The sequence below is a fragment of the Etheostoma cragini genome, chromosome 21 (assembly GCF_013103735.1).
Source record: "Etheostoma cragini isolate CJK2018 chromosome 21, CSU_Ecrag_1.0, whole genome shotgun sequence".
Classification (NCBI taxonomy): Eukaryota; Metazoa; Chordata; class Actinopteri; order Perciformes; family Percidae; genus Etheostoma; species Etheostoma cragini.
In genome coordinates, this window is record NC_048427.1 from 20,510,805 (window position 1) to 20,533,279 (window position 22,475).

The window sequence follows — 22,475 nt, forward strand, 5'->3', positions numbered from 1 at the left end:
CCCCCCCACACCTAGGGGAAGGTATAGTCCCACACTGCTAGGTAAAGGCTGGGGCGGATGTGGGGGATTTTCTATGATTAAATTCAAATCCATTTAATAAAAATAAGCCAAAAAATGCAACACAACTGGCTAAAACAAAGAGATTTCACATTAAACATATAGTGAAGACAGATTTTCTACTGAGTTGTAATCTTGAGCCTGAAATGGAACAATGCCTATAAGGGAAAAGTGTTGATTTTTAGCAATAAGGCTGTTTGAGGTTACTCACATCCATACTGCTGGTGTACACTGTAGCAAATCAGTTCTTTTTCCCACAGCCCTCCAATTTTAAAGTCACTTTTTTTCCCTGAATATGTATGAAGACACCTTTAAATTAAAGCTAAAGGCCGTTTTATGCTTCTGCAGAGGCTCCACGCAGCTTTTGCCGTAGCCTTCATAAGCGGCCTGGCGTTTATACTTGTGCGCTGGTGTATGTGCGTTGAGCCGGCATGTGTTCGTGTGGGGGGGGGAGTGTGTGTGATTGTGAGTGTTTGTTGAACCCTACAATTTAAAAAAGGAGAGCGGCTCGCCTGCTTTTTCTTATTTGTTGCTAGGCAACTACCTCTCAATTCAACTAATTGGACAATGGGACAAAACGCAAATGGTGTCTGGGGCTTTACTGCTCCGAGAGTTTCTTCAACTCCATGTGTTCAGAGCACTGCTGCAGAAAATGCAAAGGGGCGTAGAGCGGAAGAAAAACACGGCGCGGTCGCCGGATCAGCAACACAAAAGAAAGGAGCAAAAAGTTTCATTGTCATTGAAAGCAGTTACAAAAAGCCGCCTCAGGCTGTGAAAAAGCTCTCCTTGATCGTGGGCTTAAGTCTTGACATGGAGCATACAGTATGAGAAGAATGGCACTGCATTGTTTAGAGCAGGTAGGAAGTTTTTTGTAAAGGGCAACGTATGCTGTGGTATAATTGAAAAGTATGTGTGTTTGACAGTGTACCTTAGCATCACTGTGGTAGACAAAGATGTTCCTTGTGCTGTTGTCTTTCAGGTAGGTGATCTGCAGGCCACAGGGGTTGCCGATCTTGGCTGGTTGGAAGGTGGCATTAAGGGTCTCAATTTTCATCACTGCTTTGGGATCCCTGGCCTTGGTGGAGGAAGACAGGAAAAACCGGACTTAGAGGTCTCATGTTCCAGAGTATTGCTGGCTTTCACCAATGTGATTTGTTTGTGCTGCATACACCCTTCAAGATCAGCTGCATCATCTCGCTTACATCCTGCTTGTTGAAGTATTTCAGCGCCCCCTCCCTCTCCGACAGGATGAACTTTCGGCTAAGAAACTGACCGTTGTCTCTTCCTCGTTTCCATAGGAACCCCTCTCTGTACCCTGGGCAGGGAGGGGAAAAAAAAGTGTTTGAGGTCGGGAGGCTGTTATGGAAAAACCAACATCGGAGCAGATGAGAGATTAAATGCTTGTACAACAGTCACGGTGAGATGTAACTGGTCGGAGTAACACGATACTTAAGTTTAGCAAAAATGAAAGATCGTTTGAAATCTCATTTAGAAGAGGAGGATAAAGGAGAGAAAGAACAACATCCAAGAGGCAAACAGACAAGAGAGAGAATCATTTAGCAAGGAAATGCAGCATGAGACAGCACACGGAGACATTTCATTGTCTATAAAGGCCAAATAGTATCCCTTTCCATGCTAATGATGTGCTGTTCTATTTATAGCCTTTTTCTTAAATCTATTTTGGTAAAAAGCGCTGCCTACACCGACTCCTTTTCTGTCTTTTTTCTTTTATTTCAGTCACGCTGTGATGTCTTTTCTTTTTAATCTGGATCTATTTTTGTCCTTTAATGGGAGGTAGACGTCTTAGCATAACCAGGTGACTCATTTACATGTTGACTGATGATGTCATCCAGAGGGGGTAATAATCGGCACCAATTAAGAATAAGCTTGCACTAAATATGACAATTAAGGGATAAAAAAGGAGCTACTTTAATCTGCCCCAATGATATATACAGAATAAAATTAACTATATAACGAGTTTAGAGGAAAGATTTCTAGTTTGAATCAAATAGGACTAAATTGATAAGGGGGGACATCTTAAGTATTATACTCTTAAAGTGTTTGTTCACCCAAAATATGATACTTCAAGTATTATAATTGATCCCTAACACACATAACTGTAATCTACTGCTCTCTTTTACATTCTCCTTATTAAATGCATAAGGCCATTGATTACCTCTATTCTGTCTTGTTGTCCTCTGCACTCATTCTGCTCTGTAGTTGTGTGTGTGTGTGTGTGTGTGTGTGAGACTGTGGCTTTCTGACAAGAACCATTTACCTACATGGGCATTACCTCATCGATCAATAGCCCTCCTTGTTTCCACCCTTGTCTCCTTTCCTCCCTGAGATTTTTTTCTCTTCCTCCTATCCTTTGCATATTGGGTCGATATTAACATTGGCCGCTGTGGAGGCCAGGTTACTGCCAATAGTCAATCTCAGCCGCCCACACACACACACACACACACACACACACACACACACACACACACACACACACACGTCATGCACATCACAATGAGTGATGAAGAGAGCATGAACGCACAAATATAGATGACAGAATGAGTCATATGATTACTCTCTGTTTGAATGTGTGTGTGTGTGTGTGTGTGTGTGTACGGTTCCCCACTGAAACAATAAACAAATGAGGTCACTGCAAGCCAATCAGAAAGCTCTATCTTCAACAAGACGTGAAATGTATACTAGTCGACACAAACACATAGTGACAAATACTGCACACTCATCCACCACACACACGAAGGCGGGCATGCACACACACATATACACACACACACACACACACACCAAGCAAACAACCAACCAAACACACACTGTTTTATGGCACCTCTATTTTCCTGCATTGACAATTAAAGTGCCGCCGCTTGAATACAACAGAAGTGCTTTACACTGCCAACACATGCTCAACCACTTGGGAGAGGAAGGGTTCAAATGAATGTTTAAAAGTCCGTGATGAATGTTTTAGGATAACTGAACTCTAGGAGTTTAACTTTCTGCTTATCAACGGGTAAGAAACGCAAGATTGGCACAACAAGACACCATCCTGTTTTGCTTTTATTTTTCCAAATGATCTATGAGTGTCTATACTTCTATCTGGGAAAATGCTTTAACAGCAACAACGAAATCAGTACAAGACAGAATTTCTTCTGTTGTTACAATTGCAGCTTGCAACATTAGGAAACATTGGTGATAATGATATGTAGCAACATGGTAACACCATCTCCATTTGGCGTTATTTGGTGTCCTTGTATTCAGAAAATTGTGATTTATATTAGATATTGTGCTATATTTACAGTCTAATTACAGAAATCAACTGAAAATACCGCAAAATGGAAGCATAACAAACTGAGCTGAAGAAATATTTTTGCTAGTGATGACTTTAGGGTTAGCTTTGACTTAAGTGTCGCTTCAGCTCGGAAACAAATCAGCTTGGACGTCCAAACAAACAGGTCAGTACCTGCAGAGTAAGGCTCCTGCTTTTCGATAAACTCAAACTCATTCCTCTCGTACTTGGCTCTGATCCACTGCTCCCTCAGCATCCTGGAGACAGAAAAACACAGAGTTGGCTTTCACATCAGTTACACACCCACTAACAGCCCTCTTCTACAACCATGACACCTTCTTCTATGCAGTATCGCTTTTTACTACACAAAAATTATGAAACGGAAAGGAAGGAAAGGAAACGGACATATATACACACACCTGGACTTACATTAATACCTGGTCACTTTATTACTTTAACACTAGACTCAACACTGACACTTTGATAATAATGTATGGCCTTTTGTCTTTATTTGAAGAATGTACTTATTGTTCTTATTTTTTTTATTACTGTTATTTTGTTTTCTTTATACTGTCTTTTTTGTCTATTTTTTTTCTTGCTAAAACTGCTGCTCGAGTTTTCAATTTCCTCACGGGAGTCATACCAAAAGGATCAATAAAGAGAAGTCTAAGTCTAAGTCTATAGAGAAGTAATTATACAGTTGTGAGGAGCTAGCCATGTTAAATAAGTGAAGATTAAAAAAACGAGGGATTGTTCATACCTTATTATAGTTTTTTCCAATTGCTAACACAGTAAAATGAAATGCATAGCACAATCACAGAGCAATATCTCTTCTCAAGTCACAACACATCTTCTGCTTTACACACATTTTGCCAAATGCCACTTTTTAAATGCACTGAACACGGTTCTCTGCATAAGACACAACAATCTGACATAAGTCGCATGTTTGTCATTTCAAAACACTGCCATTCAAAATGACACTATGGGAGCTAATATGCCAATACATGGGCCACCTGGCCAAACACCTCAATGGGTAATTAGTAGCACTTCAATTATGAAGTGAGCACTATGAAAAGACCAGAGATGAGCACCTTGTTTTTTTTCAACCACAATGGAAGACCCTGCTGTGCAGCTAGATGCTGCCTTATTACTTTCCTTGCCTCTTTTTTCTATGTATCTTTTCGGCACATTTTTTTTCTGAAATTTTCTTTTTCAGTTTACAGTTTTTGTGAGCATAATTTTGTTCAGTCCAATGTAACTATATCTGCGGTGCATATGTTGCACTGACTTATATATAATGTTTTGTGTGTGTGTGTATCTGCAAATATTTCTGTGCATGTGAACAATCTGGAGTATTTCCTACAATTTGAACTATTTAAGTAGTATGGTAAAGAATACTAAAGATGAGAGTGCTTTTCATTACGCCCAACAGTGTGCAGTTAACTAGACAAAACCTGGTAATATGAATGAATTGTGTGCCACTGTGTGTGTTCATCGTGTTATACAGGGTGCAGTGTTTCATTTTGCAGGATCTATGAGGTATTTTGCAGTTTGGGTGTGTAGTTTTGTAAAGTTCTGATAAGAATTTTGATAAAACCAACCTAGTTTGCAAAACTGTGTTTTAGCAATTGAAAGAAATGTGTGTGTCTTTTCTTTCTTTCGCCATGGATCTTACATGGTGGTGTGTCCCTGCAGGGTAAAGTACTGTATGCTCAAATTTCACTTTAAGTCAACTATGACTTAACATCATTCAAAGCTGTAAGTGTATTATCTGTGTTTATACCATTTGTAGAAGTAAAAATGCAACTGTGACAACAGACTGGAGATGACCATCTCTCCAACGACCGACTGCCGGCTGTAGCTTCATATTACACACACACACACACACACATATAAGAGTGGTATTGATTAATACAATGGCAGAGCATTATGGTTGAATTATTTTTTTTCTTCTATTTTGAACACCATCTCTGTTGGTACTTTAGGATTCTGACTACACTGAATAATGGAGTAGTCTTTGAACTCACTTTCTACTACACTCCTTTGTTTCCAGAGTGCAGCTTCCAAAGCTGCATATGATTTCTTCCTCTTCACTTTGAGGAGAAACAAATGGCAACAGTCAGCACATCACCATGCCAACAATCTCTCTCAATTGGTTTCCTTCTCTACCTCTCCTAAGCTTGCAGTCTCCCCTTCAGGCTCTAAACAAGCGTTCTATCAGCATCAAGAGGTTAATGGCCGTACTCAAGCAGACACGTCTTTGAATGACACCTTCTAGTCACACCGGGTTGGAACCAGACCCTTTGGTTCTCAGGGGAGGGGAGTGAGGGAACACAAACAGACAACATGGCAGAGACACTGAGAAAGACACTTCTCTTCCATCGGAGCTTTCTCTCACTCTACCTGTCCTATTTATGTTTCTGTCTGTTTTAATCCGATTTTGTTGAAGGGAGACAGACACAAAGAGACAGGGGTGGAAGATTCAGATCCTAAAGTCAAAGCACTAGTACCACACTGTAGAAATACTCTGTTACAGGTAAAAGTCCTGCATTGACAATGTTAAATTAAAGTAAGTATTATTGGGAAAATGTACATAAAGTATTAAAAGTACTCAATGCAGAAACAGCACTGTAAATTTAAAGTTAAACTTAACTTTAATCCGATTTAACTTTAAGGGTAACTACCTTTTTTATTCAACCTGGACCCTATTTTCCTATGTTTTGGTGTGTAATTGACGGACTAAATGAGTGACAACAATCATTGGTCCATAATTATTATACATTTATAATAATAATTGTGAAACAAGCTGCAATGGAGGTTAAGTTAATAGGGAAATTACCTTCACAAAAGCGCTGAATGGCTCAGATTAATATTCTAAGTATCTGACAACATTATGGAAAGGATTTCTAAGGAGGTTGATCCTTCTGTTAAAGAGTTAGATCCTTTTATAAACATAAAAACATCTGCAAAATTGCGTTTGCTAATCCCACCAGCCTCCATGTATATAAGTAATAGTTTTAGCATTGAAAAATACACGCAATTCAATGTTGTCAGAAACTAAAAAACTGTGACAAGCCGTTTTGGGTCCTGTTTCCACTTTTCCAACCATCAAAACTATAGTTCTGGTTGAAGTAAACACATAGTTTACCGATGTAACCACGTTATATACACGCTAAAAGTGTTGCATTTTTAAATGGAGTCTGGTGGGTTTAGTGCTTGTGACTTCACACAAGCACTTTTAAAGAGGTTTTAAAGGTCTATCTCTGAGGGGATTCTTTTCATGATGTTGTTGGACACTTAGAACATTGATCTGAGCCAGTCAATGGCAAAACTAGCCCTTTAATGAAGGTAAATACAAGCTGGACACTGTTGTGGTTGTGTATATTTCTGTTTCCTGTATTTCTCTATTGTTTCTGCACTGTGGGTTTTGGTTTCCGGTTTGTATATTATTCAGTGATTATTGGGGTTTGTGTTGTGTTCCCTGTCATTTACTCGGTTTACTGTGTCATGTTGTCCGTGTTTTGTTTTATGTCATACTCCGTGTTCGCTCCCTTGTCTAGATCCTGTCTTGTGTTGTCCAGTGAGTGTCTGTTCTGTTTCCTGTTTTATTTTGACAGTCTAGGTTTTCTGCTTTGTTGTGTCTTGTTTTACTTCCTGTGTTTCCCAGCCCTTGTGTGCCTCTTGTTACCTCGTAACCCAGTGTATTTAGTGTTCTCTTTGGGAGCTTTTTTCAAATGCTGCCGACTACAGTTATCTTGAAAATTGTTGTTCCCATCAGCCACAAAAACACAAAAACATAGAAAAAAAGGGACCAATTTGAAGAAAGAAAATGGAAGTTATCTTTTAACTTTGATCGGATAACATTTTAGCTGGACTTGTAGGTATATAAATCGTTGGATAATTTAATTTATAAGAAAACATATTTTATAATCTTCATGCGTTTTGTGTTTGAAAATCTTAATTTGTAAATTAACTAGTAATTAAAGATGTCAGATTAATGTTATGAAGTAAAAAGTAGAATATTTCTCTCTAAAATGTATTGGAGTAGAATTAGAAAGTGGCAAGAAAAGAAAAGATTCAAGTAAAGTACAGGTACCTCTAATTTGGACTTGGTTTCATTCCAGCATTGCAAAGACAGATGCATGGACAGGCCTAAAATGTCCGAGAAAATCCAAGTGTTATGGTTTGGGGTTTTATTGGGGCTATTTTTCCCATCTTGCCTTGAGTTTATTCTTGGTTTTCTCCCCAGTCTTGTGTGCTTGTCTCTGTCTTGTGATTCCCCGGTGAGTGTCTGTTTGTTCTACTTTCTGTTTTATTCTGATAGTGTAGCTTCCTGTCTTGTCTAGTCTTGCCTAGTTTTACGTTGTGCTTGTCTGATTGTCCTGCCCTGCCCTAATGTGATTCACCTGAGGTCTCACCTGTTACCCATCACCTCGTTACCTCTTGTATTTATCCCTAGTGTTCCCTTTGTCTCTTGTCAGAGCATCCTAGTTCGTTCGCCTGTCTGTACGTCACCTTGTCCAGTGTTCCTGGTTTTGTTCCCTGGCCCTGGTGATTATTCGTTTTTGTATCTTTTGGCTATTTGCCTTCTGGATGGTTTGTTACATCGAGGCTTACCTTGTGTTTGGACAATAAAAGTACCTTTGTGTACCTACTCCTGCCTGCCTCCTCCTCTCTGCGTTTGGGTCCTCACCACACCGTACAATAACACTAAGTCACTACATCTGCTTTATACCCAAAGTGTATGAAGTAGGAAAAGGTAGAAAATAAGTCAAAGTATTCCTAGAGGTGCATTCAAACAAATATGTTTCTTGGTACAAAAAAACCTAAACTATACAGCAGCTCCATATGACATTCAAAGGTATGCATACAGAACTGTAAGGTTTTATAAAAAGCGTAGCCCTAACCTTTATTAATCTATTGTGGTTCAAAGTTGTAAAACATGAAAACGTCCACGGGGGTGTGTGAATATTTTCAATAAGCCTTTTGCACACACGAAAAGGAAGAGGAAGTGCTATTTAAGTGACATTATAGCGAGAGGTGTGAAACAGCATGTCCTCATTCACACTAGGAATGCCGCACTGCACAACATACAGGAGTGTTTGCTTCACTTTAGCACTCATCAGAATGCAATATTCAGCATTTTCTTTTTATGTAGAAGCTCAAGCAATGGCCAATTTGACATATGAAATAAGATTTTAAAGCTGCAGCAATCAATACATGTCTCTTTATTATTAACAATAAGTAAAATGCCTGTGTAATATTAAAGGCGTTGCTCAAAGATAATTAGCACCCGATTCTATAGTATGGATGCATTATACAGTAAATATACAGAACCTGAACTGTAGACTAAAAGATGGCACCCTATCAATTGAATGAATATTGGTCACCAAGCGCATTAGCCAAAAAGGTTTTCCAGCGTCGTTTTTTTGATTCTGTATTGTGCATTAATGTTTCTCCCATTTTCCTCGTCCACACAAAGAGTACAGATCATTGTGGTTCCGGAAGGGAAAATTAATTTTTTTTTCTCCATATGGATTTTGATCATTAGCCATAATGTCTAAACCACCCAGGGTAGACTGACCACGAGCTACAAAGTTGTGAAACAATGTTTATATATGCTATAGATACGCTATATCCCGTACCTGGACCACGCTATATACCTTATATGGACCACGCTATATACTGTATCTGGACCAATTTTGCGCTTTTGTTTGAATCTTAAAATAAAAAAAATTACATATAATTTGATCATAAAAAAAGGAAATGTTCAATGCGAAATAGTGAACGGCTAGACTGGGTAAACCCAGCCCGGTCTGCCGGCGATTGGATTTTGCCCTGCAGCTCAGGCTGGAAACCTGTACATTTGTCTATCCTGATTCTGTTACAAATCTGCGGGGACCAATCACAAACTGGTTACACAATGATGATGGACAAGCGACGGCAGGCAGCTTGTTTTTTTGCATTCAACATCGCGGCCATTAAAGTGCAGCAACCCGCTGTATGTCCCCCGGATCGTTGGTCTGATTGTTTGAAGGACTATTAAATTGCATACAGAGTCATTTATAGCTATGCCTGTTGATGATGTTTCTTTTGCAGAGAAAATACAGAGCAGACTCCCCAGACTAATATTCAATCTTAAAGGAGTTAGCTTGGTCTGGTAATAGCCAAACTAGCAAACGGCTATAGTAAGCTGCTACCACTGGAGTCTAGTTTTTACATGCATAGTCTTGTACCTTTGCCTTTTTTTCTGTTGTCAAAACTATATTTCACGAAATCAAATGTTTTATCATGTATTGTAGCTGGTTCGCTTGGTTCTCGGTTTAAAACTGTCTTTATAGGCCTAACCTAAGCATTTTCTAAAACGTCAATGGAGCAATTGAATGGGGAATAAAAAGGGTGGTTGCCATTGAAATCATACATATTACACTGAGGCGTCCAGCACATAAAGATAGCTTTCTAATCTCTAGGGATGTTTTACGAATACAAAACCTCCATATATTCAATTTCTTAATACGAAGATTAATAATGGAACTGGTTGGCAGTTTGAGTTGTCTTGTTAACAGTTTTACAGAAGTCTATTTTATAGTGGTGGTCTATGGGGAAAATGCTTTTTTGGGCAGCAGGGGATTTTTTTTCCGTTGTCGGCTAAGTGATGGCGCCATATCCAGCTCTCCATGGCGCCATTCTCTTCAACCATCGTTCATTTTATTATTTACAGATGTGATTTTTATAACATGAAATACATGCCGATATGTCTTTCATGTAAAAGGCACTCATGCAGACTAGCTGTAACGTTAGCCGGCTAGCTCCTGTAAGCTATGCCAATCAAAAACGGGCCCACTAGCTCAGTGGAAAACTCAAGACATAATATTTAATAACCATTCGAAAAAAAGAGATAGTTGTAAAGTTAATACTGTAAGAAAATGTCTAAATATTATCTTTTACACCAGTCTATGCTCAGTTAGCCTAAGCAAAGTGTTATCTGTTAGCAAACTAGCAAGTAAGCTAATTCAGTTAGCACATATGTTCTCTTTTCAGACAACTGCTTCATACAGGCTGCACCTGGTAGCAAGTATTTGATTTTTAAAAATCAAAAGTGAAAGACCAGCACTTACTTGCAGTCAGGGTGTATTGGTCTGTAGTAGAAAGCCGGAACCTTCTGCTCATATTTGGCCTTGGCTGCGCTGTTTCCTGTAGCCGCCATTAGCTGAAAGGGAGACATACAACACAACAGGGTCTTCTTAATACTGTTCACAGTTAAATATTCACTATTTCTGTCTAATAGAATATGCAGTAGATTCCACAGTGCTGAATTTAACATGTTTAGGGTGAATGAGAAGCCATATATATTTGATCTAACACCACATTTAGCCAGTTGATGAATAGTCTGTATTCCAAGACGTTTCAATTCCAGGATTGCACCGAAAATTCTGCCGGATTTCACTCTTTTCTTCTCGATGTCCGTTACCTTCCACTTTACTCCTCGCTCCTAAAAAGCAAGTGGCTGTTGATTCAATATAATGGCAATTGTTGAACACCCTTGCTCACGTTTGTGTTTAAGGGGCACTATTTACATGCTGAAGTAGTTACACTGCATTATGATAATGTAATTAATAGTGGGTTTAGTGTTATTTGCCACATGTTATTTATTATTTTAGAACCACGCACACGCACGCACACACACACACACACACAACCATACCAAAGCTTCCCAATGCCCATGTTTGTACTGTTGCTTGATTTTATTAATCACAGCATACTGTGCTGCATGGCTGCAACACAACAAGCGTGTGGAAGTACATTGGTCGCCACGGAAACCGAAACCTGTGTTAAATTTGGAACCGATCAGATTTCGATAAATAAACAATTCCAATGGAAACGTAATTTTTTTAAACAATTCCAAGTTGGAACCGGTTCTCAATGCTCAAACCTAGCTGTAATAGTAATATTAATAGCCTATATTTTTACAATCTTAGAGAAAAGTCTTAGGAAAATCTACATACAGGAATATTTAAATATCACTAAACTTTAAATGAGACAATAACAAATGTTAAGAATGACAGAATGTCTTGGGCTATTGGATAACTTGTGGAATTTGCTTCACTGTATTGGGACTTCTTCCCTCTTTTCCTCAATTGTGTGTTTCATCCAAGGATAATCCCTGAGCTCAAATTCTGCTGGCTGAATCCAACCATACGCCTCTCTTCTCCTTTAAAGGGCTCTGGGAATGGATGCAGCATGCTTTATTGTGAAGGTCAGATAGCAGCAGAAAATTCAACCGAAACGCAAACCTCTAAAGTAAGTCTCGGAAATCAACATGTGACACATCTAGTGCCAAAATGTAAAGCATTTGACACCTCGGATGTGATTCCAAACATCATATCAGTGTTGTCAAAGCAGGAACATTTTGGTGCTATTTAATAATCCCTTCTGCACCAGTATCCACTTTATTAGGCATGCTTTCCCTTTAGTAAAATGTTCACTAGTCCAGACTGTGAGTTGAAAGCATATGCATATGCGTGTGCAAGACAATAAAACTAAAATCCCCATCTTGCGGATGTCTGCCTCCGCCAATCAGTCGAGTTGCAGTTTACACTCATGTCTGTCCACTCTCATTTTTGGCAAAACATGAATGCTTTGCACACATCTTCAACCTGGCAAAGAAGATCTATGCAATCACCACAGTTTTAAAGTGGGCACCCAAGATTAGTGTCACCAATTCAATCTCAGACCAAATGTGTAGCCTTCTGGTCCTGAGTTATGCCGTGAATAAGGGCCGTAAAAATGGTTTTGCAGATTATGCCACAGTGAAGTTAACTTTTATAAATGGGCTGTATTTATTTAGTGCTTTTCTAGTCTTAACTCCTACTCAAAGCGCTCTTACATAGTACAGGAACCATTTACCATTCACACACACATTCATACACTGTGGCCGAGGCTGCCATTCAAGGTGCCACCTGTTCATCAGATAAACACTCACACACTATACTCTGATGCCGCAGCATTGGGGGAAACTCAGCGTTCAGTGTCTTGCCTAAGGAACCTTTGACGTGGGAATGAACCAGCAACGTTCCAATTGGCAGGCAACCGCTCCACCACTGAGCCCCAGCCGCCCCGACTGTGAAAAGGTCATCATTTCATCATTTTATCCTTTTTTGTAGACATTTGTCTGAAAGTTTGTCATAATCTACACATGAATACTTGAGTTATGGTCCAAAATGTGTTTTTTTGAGCTGACCACCCAATCTTAATCCTCAACCTTCAACGGATGGACGGACAACCGACCAATAATAACCAAATGTTCACGATAACTTCATTTACACAGCAACAACAAATGACACGAGGAAAGTCGGATTGTTGCTCTTTAAAGTTTCCTCATATGAAATGTAGAGCCCGGGCCTCATTAACCGAAACATGCATACTCCCACCTCCACAAGGTAAGAATGATAAATCTCATTTCTTCTACATCCATCTGCTTGTCCACCTCCGGGCTCATGCACATACAGAAACTATGAAATATGTTCAGTCACATATATCGTGGTAGCCGTAATGAAGAGTGGACAAATGTAGCAACTGATAAAGACTGAATAAAAGGCTTATTTAAGAAATGTTGACATCAAGATAGTTCCAAGGACTTCACAATGGCTTTCCTTCGGTTGTCACATCCTAGAAAATTTTGACAATATCTGTTAAATATTGTACCAATTTGGGCGACTTATAGCTCACCCAGTGACCGGGGTTGGAGTAACGACCCTCATCCCCCATCTCTCTCCCAATCCACCTGTCTATCCACTGTCACTATCAAATAAAGAGAAAGCCCCCAAAAATAATCTTTAAAAACCAAAACTATCGTGGCAATTTCAAGATGCATTTAGCCAGTTTATCCTAGAGTTGACTTATTATATTAATAATATTGTGACTGTTTTGTGTGACAAAAGTATCTCATTTAATTGTGGAAGATATATTGGAGTGAGACCACACCAGCTCCAGAAGTCTCAACCATAAAAGGCAGGTATCTCTAAATGACGTCTAAAGTCTCCCAAATCTACAATTACAGAAGGGGAGTTTTATTATCCTGTACTCTTCTTGTGTTGAGGTTTTTCTTCCAAACTCCCACCATACCACAAAATTATTCTTACAATTTGCCTCACACAACCTCATTGGTTGTTGAATTATGGTTTACAAAACAATTTCTGTCCTCCCACATTTCCAACCTTCTGTTTTTTTTCTCATGACTCAAGTCAGCATCATCTCCCCTAAAGTCCCTTTGTCATTGGCGGTGATCCGAGGGACAACTCCACTCTTCCACAGCAGAGCAGGGGCCGATTTTTTCGGCTAGTCTTACAAACGACTAGCTTAAAATATGTATTCCTTTGTTTGTTTTTTTTGCATTATCTTGCACAGAAATCTTATTTCTTGCTGACCTGCAGTATTTCTGAAGAGGGGGGGGAAACACACAAGAGCTGTGTAACCAGTCTCACTAATAGAATGCTACTTTATTGATCCCTGTGAGGAAACGTTCTTCCAAAGGGAGGTCCGAGGTCAGGGTCAGCTGAAGAGCAATGTTCTTGAGCAGATAAGATTTTAGCCACTTAGTGTAGTGGGACTGGTATCAGCCAATCAAAGCCTTTTTAGTTGATTCTTATTGGCTGTATACAAAGCCAGGTAAAATTGTTTCATTGTTGTAACCTATTAATCCCCAGAAAAGAAACAGCAGCCAGTGCTTTAAGGAGATCTGCAGCGACAGCATGAGTAAGAGCTTCTTCTCTTCTAAAAAAAAAAAAAATCAATTTTCCTTTATTTCATTGATCTGTTTCCTCATATTGCTAAGAAATTGACAAGACAAGGGTGTTTCCATAGAAACAAAAAATAATGGTACAGTTTTGAACCATGGAGTTACCATGGACCCCATCCTTGTATTCATATTCACACCATTCACATATTAAATATGCATATTTATGCTGAACGTACTGGCATTTGCACACCATCAATATGCAATATATATTTTAAGAATTTGGCCCCAGTTCATGTCATTGTGTTGGGTCTCGATCGTGCAAGAACCAAACAGATTCTTTCTTAAAGTTATAGTTCCAACATTTATTGAAAATGTTTTGCTGAGAGTTAAATAAGAAGATGAATGCAACTTCCTGGAGTCTCTACTAGTTGCCTAGCAACTGGCCTCACCCAAGAAACCATCTGGCAGAAAACCCCTCAACAAAGAGGGGATGTTTGGCTGAAACCAAACTGCATACTACACACTACATACTCAATATGTGTGCTGTCGTGTAACACATTTTTCAGAGAACAAACAATAAGCACTAAGCTGTTATTACCATGTTGGTTCCTGAGAGCCTCCTTAATGGTGGGGGGACGGATAACCATGGTAACCCATGCCAACCTCAGCTCTATCGACATCACCAGATAATGCTTAAATTACTGGAAAACTCAAAAAATGGTTGCAGGTGACAAAATCACAGATTTTGAATTAACAGACATGTAAATTGAAGCGTTTTTGACGTCAGAGAGCTGCCTTGATCACTGTGCGTTTGTTGCTAACGATGTTGATACTCCCGCATTGCATTGTGGGATATTGATGAGGGCGTAGAATCCAGTGTCCAGTGAAGCAGCGTTCAGTTTCTATGCTCCTCATATCTGGAACAAACTCCCAGAAACCTGCTGCTACTCTCAGTTCTGTGAAATCAAGGCTGAAGACCTTTCTGTTTGATGCTGCCTTTTCTTTAAATGACTGTACATTTCTTTAAAGTTTAATTTCCGATGCTGCACTGTAAGTTTTATTCTTGTGTTTTATGTGTCTTAATGTTTTTATTATTAACGGTTTATTCATGTGTTTCATCGGTTTTTATTTTTTTTTAACTGTTTTTTAACTGATTTTGGGATGCAAATTTGAGATGCAGATTTGTTTGGCATAATATTGTTAATGTGGTCATTTCAAGTGGAATTTTTACCACACAAATTACACACATGGCAGATTCACACAGGATTAAGATCACAGGCGACCTCCATAATTATTACAATTTACTAACTGTCCACTGGTAATTAGAGCTTTAGAGGGTCTCCTAAACAGGTTTAGTTACCTCCAAACCAAGCTAGACTGACTGTTTCCAATCTTTATACCAAGCTTGTATAACCAGAAGCTGGATGTATGTATGGTATCAATCTTCTCATCTCATTTTATGCAAGACAGCGAGTTAGGCGTACACCCTAAAACTAAACCATGAAGTGGAACGTACAAGTGATTAAAGAAAAGGTAGGCACTCATCAATGTACTGTGTTAAAATCTTCTCTTAGGTATAGCTGAGAATCCCTAGTGGTCCAGGTCTGTTGTACAAGCCGTGTACAGTGTGTCTTTCTGCACACGGGGGAAAAAACTCGTTATACTTGATAATTATAATGCCTTCAAGCTGGATGAATTTGGACAAAGAGAAGGGGGAAGTGCTGTTTTCTTTAGAATGTGTCCATGTTTCCGACATACTAAGTGAGGGTTGTTCTAAGTGTCGCGTTGTGACTGTGATGTACTGTTTGCCGTTATTGCCCCACCTCCACATCGCTGGCATCCCACGTGTCCTGGACAGACTTGACCCGGCTGATGTGGGGGATGCTCCGGTGAAGGAGTGAGCACGCCTGGCAAACAAACACACCCAAAGTCAGCGACGCCCAGTCCGGCTCTGCAGGGGAGGGAGAGAGAGAGAGAGAGAGAGAGAGAGAGAGAGAGAAGGGAGGGAGAACAACCATGGAGGTGAAAGGAGTGGAAGTGAGATTGGGGATTAAGAGAGAAGGGAGGAAATGAAGTGGCACAGAAGGATGATAGAGAGAATGGTGGCGGGGTTGGAGAGAGATAAAGGAGAAGGGGTGAGAAAGTCTTGTCATAAAAGCTCTGCAACAAAGAGAACACCAGCTCAAGGTTCAGGCTATGATGAGTGAGAAGTGCTGATGCTGGTGCTGTTAAATGGGTAACAGGTGAGTAAGTAAATAAAGCAAATATTACAAGGGCCTCGGGTTGAGTGTGTCCCTGCTCATAAAGGAAAGCAGGGCAGCCAAATATGATTTTGGGAAAATCCTATTAAGCGTCCAGACAGGAAACAGACCATCTGAGATCTGATTAGAAGAAATGTGAGTGCGTCTTTTTGCATGGTGCATACACCTGTATGCACCATGCAAAAAGACACTCACATTTGTATGTCCAATGCAATCTTATACTTTATGGACACAAAAAAACATAAAAGTTCAAACAAACATATTCTGACACACACACACACACACACACACATTGACATATTTCCTATATTCCCTGGTCCCTTAACCATCCCAACTAAATGCCTAACCCTAACCATAACTTAATTTTAACCTTAATCCTAAAACCAAGTCTTAACCCTCAAACAGCCCTTTAAAAGAAAGCTAAAAAATTAAACAAAATCAAGATATATGCAATTTTCAAATTTCCCCCCCCACCTGTAATCCCCATTCCCAACATGATCCTGTGGCTTTGACTACAGCTCCACATCCTCATCAGCAGTCAGACAAAAGGAGGTTTCTCTCTCAGCAGCACAATGCAGCAGCATTTGTGGGTGTTGAGCAAAGGTACAACTGAGTCATTTTTTGAATCACACGCAGACTTTAATTCTGTCCATGCAAATGCATTTGTCGCAGATGTCAGAGACGGTGACAGAGAGAGAGAGAAAGCCAGAGTCTAGAGAGCACTGAGTGTCAGAAAATGAGGAAGAGAGAGATAGAGATGACAGATATGAGAATGCAGATGTTTTTTGTTGCACTGAAGGCAGAAATAACTCTCTGATTGGTGGAAATTAAAGCTTAGTGGGTATATAAAAAGAAGCTTTTTAAGAGCCCAAGATAGCTAACTTTTAAAGATAAATGACAGTTGTATATATATAAAGAATAAGAAAAGTGAAACAAGTTCTCATTCCAGTATAAGGAACAGGGTTTACCCTTGAAAAGTTGTTAAGCCTAGTGGCAAGTGTCTTCTTTTTGGACGAGGGCCCAGCTCGGGACAGTCACAGACTGATGGCAGCATTAATGTAGAGCCCAACAGTTTCTGTGATAACAGAATCATTGATGGAATCGCAAAATTTGGAATTTATAAAAGCTATACAACAGATTACATAAGGCCCGACATTCAGTCAGTGCTGGAGGCTAACTGGAGATTCGAAAATATGACTATGTCTAAGTATCCAACCGAGCTGCCCCACTGTAAATGTAGTTTAATAAACGTCTTTAAATACATGAACTAATTATTCCCAGTTGCTTAGGCCTGAAGGGGGGGCAGCGTAGGACCGGTGGGCCACCAGGCTTGCAATAAACTGGGGGAAACCACGAGGTACTTGTGTCTGTATACGTTTTTATAACTGGGACCAGATGGCAATCTGGAGAAATAAATGCAGCAACACGCTAGTTTGAAAAAAATGACTTTACTCTACTTTCAAAATAAAAGCTTGCGTTTGGTCCGCTATGTCTTCTTACTTTGGTGTTTAAGTATGTAATAATATGTTTACAATATACAAGCATTTCCATTCTACAATGTTGGCATGGTAGGTCATTTGAAGGTTTTATGAATTGTGCGCATTATGTAATTATAATCCGAGTGATGCAAAGTATTAAAAAATACTGAAATTGGTGATGCCAATTTCCCAGTGCAGCGCATGTTAAGGGGGACACCACAAGTGAATATGGGAAATAATTTAACTAATATATATCCATAAAACTTCCCCAGTGGATTCTTTATATTAACACCATATAGGTTTTCTAAACTTTTATGTTTAATTATGCAAATGATGCATTTTCTAATTAAATATGTGGTTATTTATGGTATTATATACACTCTATGTAAAGTATTTTTTCAACTTGGACACTATTTTCCCATGCATTGATGTCAAATGGATTACTATCTTTGAATTCTTTTGAAATCTGTAATCCAGTTCTTAGTAAAATATTGCCCTAATATAAGTAATCCACTGTGGAAGTTTCATGGTAATATGTTAAAAGTTTCACATGTAAGGATATATGGAAATGAATAAAGGAAATACGCTAGCATGAATAGCTGTGGATGTCGGGAGGAGCCCATACAAAATGCCCTTCTACAGGGCCCAGAATTTTGTGCTACGCCCCTGAGTGAGAGTGTGTAATTCTCAAGGGAATCCTATGAGAGGGCAAGGGGGAGAGAGAGAGAGAGAGGGAGAGAGAGAGAGAGAGAGAGAGAGAGAGACTTGCCGGACTGGGGAGCCGCAAGGGAGAGGAAATGAGGAGATGATGGAGGAGGAGAGGTTCAAGGCGAGGAAAGGAGGAAAGGAGGAAAGGGAAGAGAGAAAGAGAGGGTCTGGGTTCTTTATATTGCAGAGAGAGGATGTGAGCGCACAACATCCCCCTATGGTGTTGCTGGCATTTTTAAGATGATCTTCCTTTGATTTATCTCTTTTAACCCATGACAAGTAGTCAATACTTTTATTATAAATGTCAAATCATGGTTTAATCAGTCTGGATTGCGATGAAGGACAAAGCACTGGAGCTGGCGCTTCGATGTAAACAAATCAAACCACTTTGATTGATTTTTTTTATTCGTTACATCTCCTTTTTTCATACACACCTACACACAACCCTGCTGACACGAAAACACACAACCCAGCCATTCAGCGGTGAGGTCATCACGGTCTGAGTCAGGCCTCGCGGAGAAGCAGACAGCACTCATGGAGATTAATGTGGTAGCATGACAGACTAACACACACACACACACATACACACACAGAGACACACACAGACAGACGCACACACACAGGGCTTCCTCTATATAGTCATAGAAGATGTTTCTCAACAGGATTACTGTGAACAACAGATGCACAGTCGTAGAGAACAGGAGGTAGAAGACTCCTCGTGTAGTGTGACAACGCCGTCCCGTTCTGCAGTGCTTAAAACCTGTGTAAAGCGCGTTTGTAGAAGAGCTGCAGCTCTGTCTCCGTGCAATCATTGGGGGGAAAAAAAGTCAAGTTTTGCAGGACTTATTAGGGCTTGTTTGGTGACGAGACAACAGAGCTTTTGATTCGACTGCACAAGGTTGAAGAAAGAAGTCCCTGTGGCGTTACTGCAGTGCAGATGCCACATTAATGAATGAGGGGGCAATTTTTACAATGGCAGCACATGGGCCTGTGAGCATTCGCGGGCACTTTTCTGCATCTGCAGCAGTTCATTTGCATGCCTGGACATACACATACATCAGTCTGTCAGTGGCTGTATCATGGTGGGGGTTAATGACGAGACCCTGGGGCGGGCAGCACAGGCTGTGAACCTCTCATGTCTTGGCACTATAGCACAGTTAGTGGTTATAGTCTTACTTCAATTTTTGTTTAACTCCAGCGTGACCTTTACTTTTGAAAAAAATACCCAAGGCCAGCCACACACTGGATGCGTCCCGCAAGTGTGTCAGCTGCGTGGCGTGTCCGTTTTTATTTGGACTCCCATGTTAACTGCCTGGCGTAGCTCGAGCCGTGCCGAAAACGCGTGCATGCTAGAAATAGAACCAACGCTTATTCAGCGTGTTGGAAGCAGTTCCAAGCAAAATAAAATCGGAAAAGATGTTTGTATGTCATTTTGACATGAATAAATATTAATAAATTACATGTTGATGTTTGAGAGGCTCTAGGTTGTGACACATCAATATGTAAATATATGTATATATAGAGCACCTGTCATACAGAACAAAATATTCTGTAACCTATTTTTCCGTCAATCCTGCCGACATTGTCTTGCTTTTATGCCACGATCATCAAAGCAGCCATGTGTGTAGCCACTCGAGGCTTTAATTAGAACACCATCAAGGTTTTCGGATTTTGTTTAAAACGGATTATATGTACAATTATATTACCCACATCAGGGATTCCACTTGAATCTGTTGAATTGTGTCCAGGAGCTGAACTGGCACCTCTACAGCTACCAGTCCACCACCGTCCTTTGGTCCGTATGGGGACTTGAACCAGCGACCCTCCGGTTCCCATCCCAACCCAACTCCTTACTGACTGAGCTTCTGCCACCCCCATTCCATTATAATATCACCACATTTCCCTATTTTTCACCACTGTAGGTAAGGATTAGAATGTTTCTTATCATGGTGGATACTGCTACTGAAGTACATGCTTTTGTAACATATTGACCAGTCTGTAATGGCCTTTTCTCGGACTTAAATAATCTTTTTTAAGCACGGATTCTAACCAGTTGCTCGGTTTATCCATATACCTCCAATAATAGCCTCCCTGCAGTGGCTTCCTATCCATGTTAGGGCTGATTTCAAATTGCCCCTTATATTGTATTCAGGACTTGCTCCACTATACTTACTAGAACCCTTAATTACTCCAGCAGAGTCGCCTGGTGGATGACGCTAAAATACTGTAATTTTACTGTGTAGCTACAGGATGTGAATACATATGTGCAAGGGTGTAAGTACAAAGCAAGACGTTGGTTTATTGCATGTTTATCATGCACGGAAATCTTCCCTCCCCTATGTCATAAAAAGTATACCAGAGTTCACCACTAGGAGTTTCCACTTTAGTGCCAATTTGAAGTCAACTTCCTAGTGGTGAACTCAAAAATATTTGAGTTCTGAGTTGTGTCTCTGAGGCTAGTGGCAAAAACTTGACATGATGCTTTATACGATCGGTGCATTCGGTTCCATGTAAATGGTTGCTTCGGTAGCAAGCTTTTGGGGAAATAAAGAATGTGGGAAAACAACCTGTCACATACTAATCATACCTTTGCCTTTTACTACAGAGAGATAAGAGTGTAACTAGGCCTGCATGATTAATCATTATAAAATCACGACCTCGATTCACCCTGCTCACGATTTAACTGTAATTAACTTTGTTTGTTTTATTTTAATGACTTTGATTATCATTTAATTTTACGAGCCGACTGCATCACAAACACTACTACTTTCTTCTGTGAGTTTCAGACATAGACTGTATAAAATAGGTGTTAAAATGCTCCCATGCGCTGCAGTGCTCTCCCTTCTCTTCATTGAAGCCTGTATGTTTACAGGCTTTCGGTGATAGGTGCCAAAAACAATCTATGTTTGGTAATGCCAATTTCTTTGGTCAAAGTCAAAACAATCGTGGGAGAGAATCGTGATATCAACTCTAAGCGAAAAAATCGTGATTCATATTTACCCCCAAATTGTGCAGGCCTAAGTGGAACCCAAAGATGTTGCCTTGGGTTAGTAACGTACATTTTTAGCTACATAGTGCATGCACGGTATCATGGAAATAGGAATTAAGAGGATAGCAATGGTACAAAATGCTAGCTTTGAGCAGGAGGTGTATCCTTTAATTTAATGCATAGGTTGAACACTGTAGGTGTGCTATGGATGTAAAAACCCAACCCTACAAATGTAAGTAGACATTGAATTTCTGTATTAAACTGCAAATAAAAAAAGACATTTATGGCAAGGTAGGACCCTGGGAAAAAAAGTCTCAATTTGCATGCAACAAACACATTACCACTGCTTTAATTGGCTATTTTTTATCAAGCCACTGAGTTGCAATGCAGGTGGAAAAGTTTTTGTTTTCTCCAATTTTCCCTTAAAAATATTAAAATACTGGTCTAAGAAACCATGAGCGGGCTGACATAGGAGCCTAACCCCCCCCTCCTATCTCATCATAGTTCCTTCTCTTTCCGCTGTTCAACACAGAACTTCTTCACACCTCAGAGGACTGCTGAGGCTTCTCTCTGGAGGGAATTACTCATTTGTGTGTCCTCAGCGAAGGGCAGAAGTACAACGCTGCTGAGCTCCAGAGAAACCCTCAGCCTCTCAGCGGTCTCATCTGCGGACGCCAGCAGAAAAAAGATTGGGGGGGGGGTTAAGAATGACTTAGCATTGAAAAAGCACAGACGGTTGCCACTTTGTGTGTTTTAAGACCAATTCCAGCAGACTTTCTGACTGGTTAATGACTGATGTATCTGTTATGGAAAGATGAGTCCGGGATGAGGGAGGACAGCCAGGTCCCTGGCTCTGGTGATTAGGTGATAATGTCTTAACTGTGTAAGTCTGCACACTCACATACAGTATCTAGTGGGGGTCTCATGTGATGCAATACAGCAGCCA

At 40.0% G+C, this 22,475-nt stretch overlaps 1 protein-coding gene and 1 long non-coding RNA gene across 3 annotated transcripts in view; one reads left to right on the forward strand and one right to left on the reverse strand.

Moving 5' to 3' along the window:
- LOC117936861 overlaps positions 1–5,723 on the forward strand; it is a 10,084-nt gene extending 4,361 nt beyond the window's left edge. Inside the window, exon 3 of the long non-coding RNA XR_004655037.1 lies at positions 5,711–5,723. This is a non-coding gene — a long non-coding RNA (uncharacterized LOC117936861). The remainder of the gene's footprint in view (positions 1–5,710) is intronic.
- LOC117936860 (arf-GAP with dual PH domain-containing protein 1) overlaps positions 1–22,475 on the reverse strand; it is a 33,335-nt gene that overhangs the window by 5,361 nt on the left and 5,499 nt on the right. The window contains exons 2-6 of one of the 2 annotated variants that reach the window (XM_034860303.1): positions 15,917–16,044; positions 10,474–10,565; positions 3,530–3,612; positions 1,260–1,372; positions 986–1,132 (exon numbers count right to left, since the gene is read on the reverse strand). In XM_034860303.1, the coding sequence (XP_034716194.1) occupies positions 986–1,132; positions 1,260–1,372; positions 3,530–3,612; positions 10,474–10,565; positions 15,917–16,044 (563 nt within the window). The remainder of the gene's footprint in view (positions 1–985; positions 1,133–1,259; positions 1,373–3,529; positions 3,613–10,473; positions 10,566–15,916; positions 16,045–22,475) is intronic. The other variant, XM_034860304.1, reaches the window with a different exon arrangement.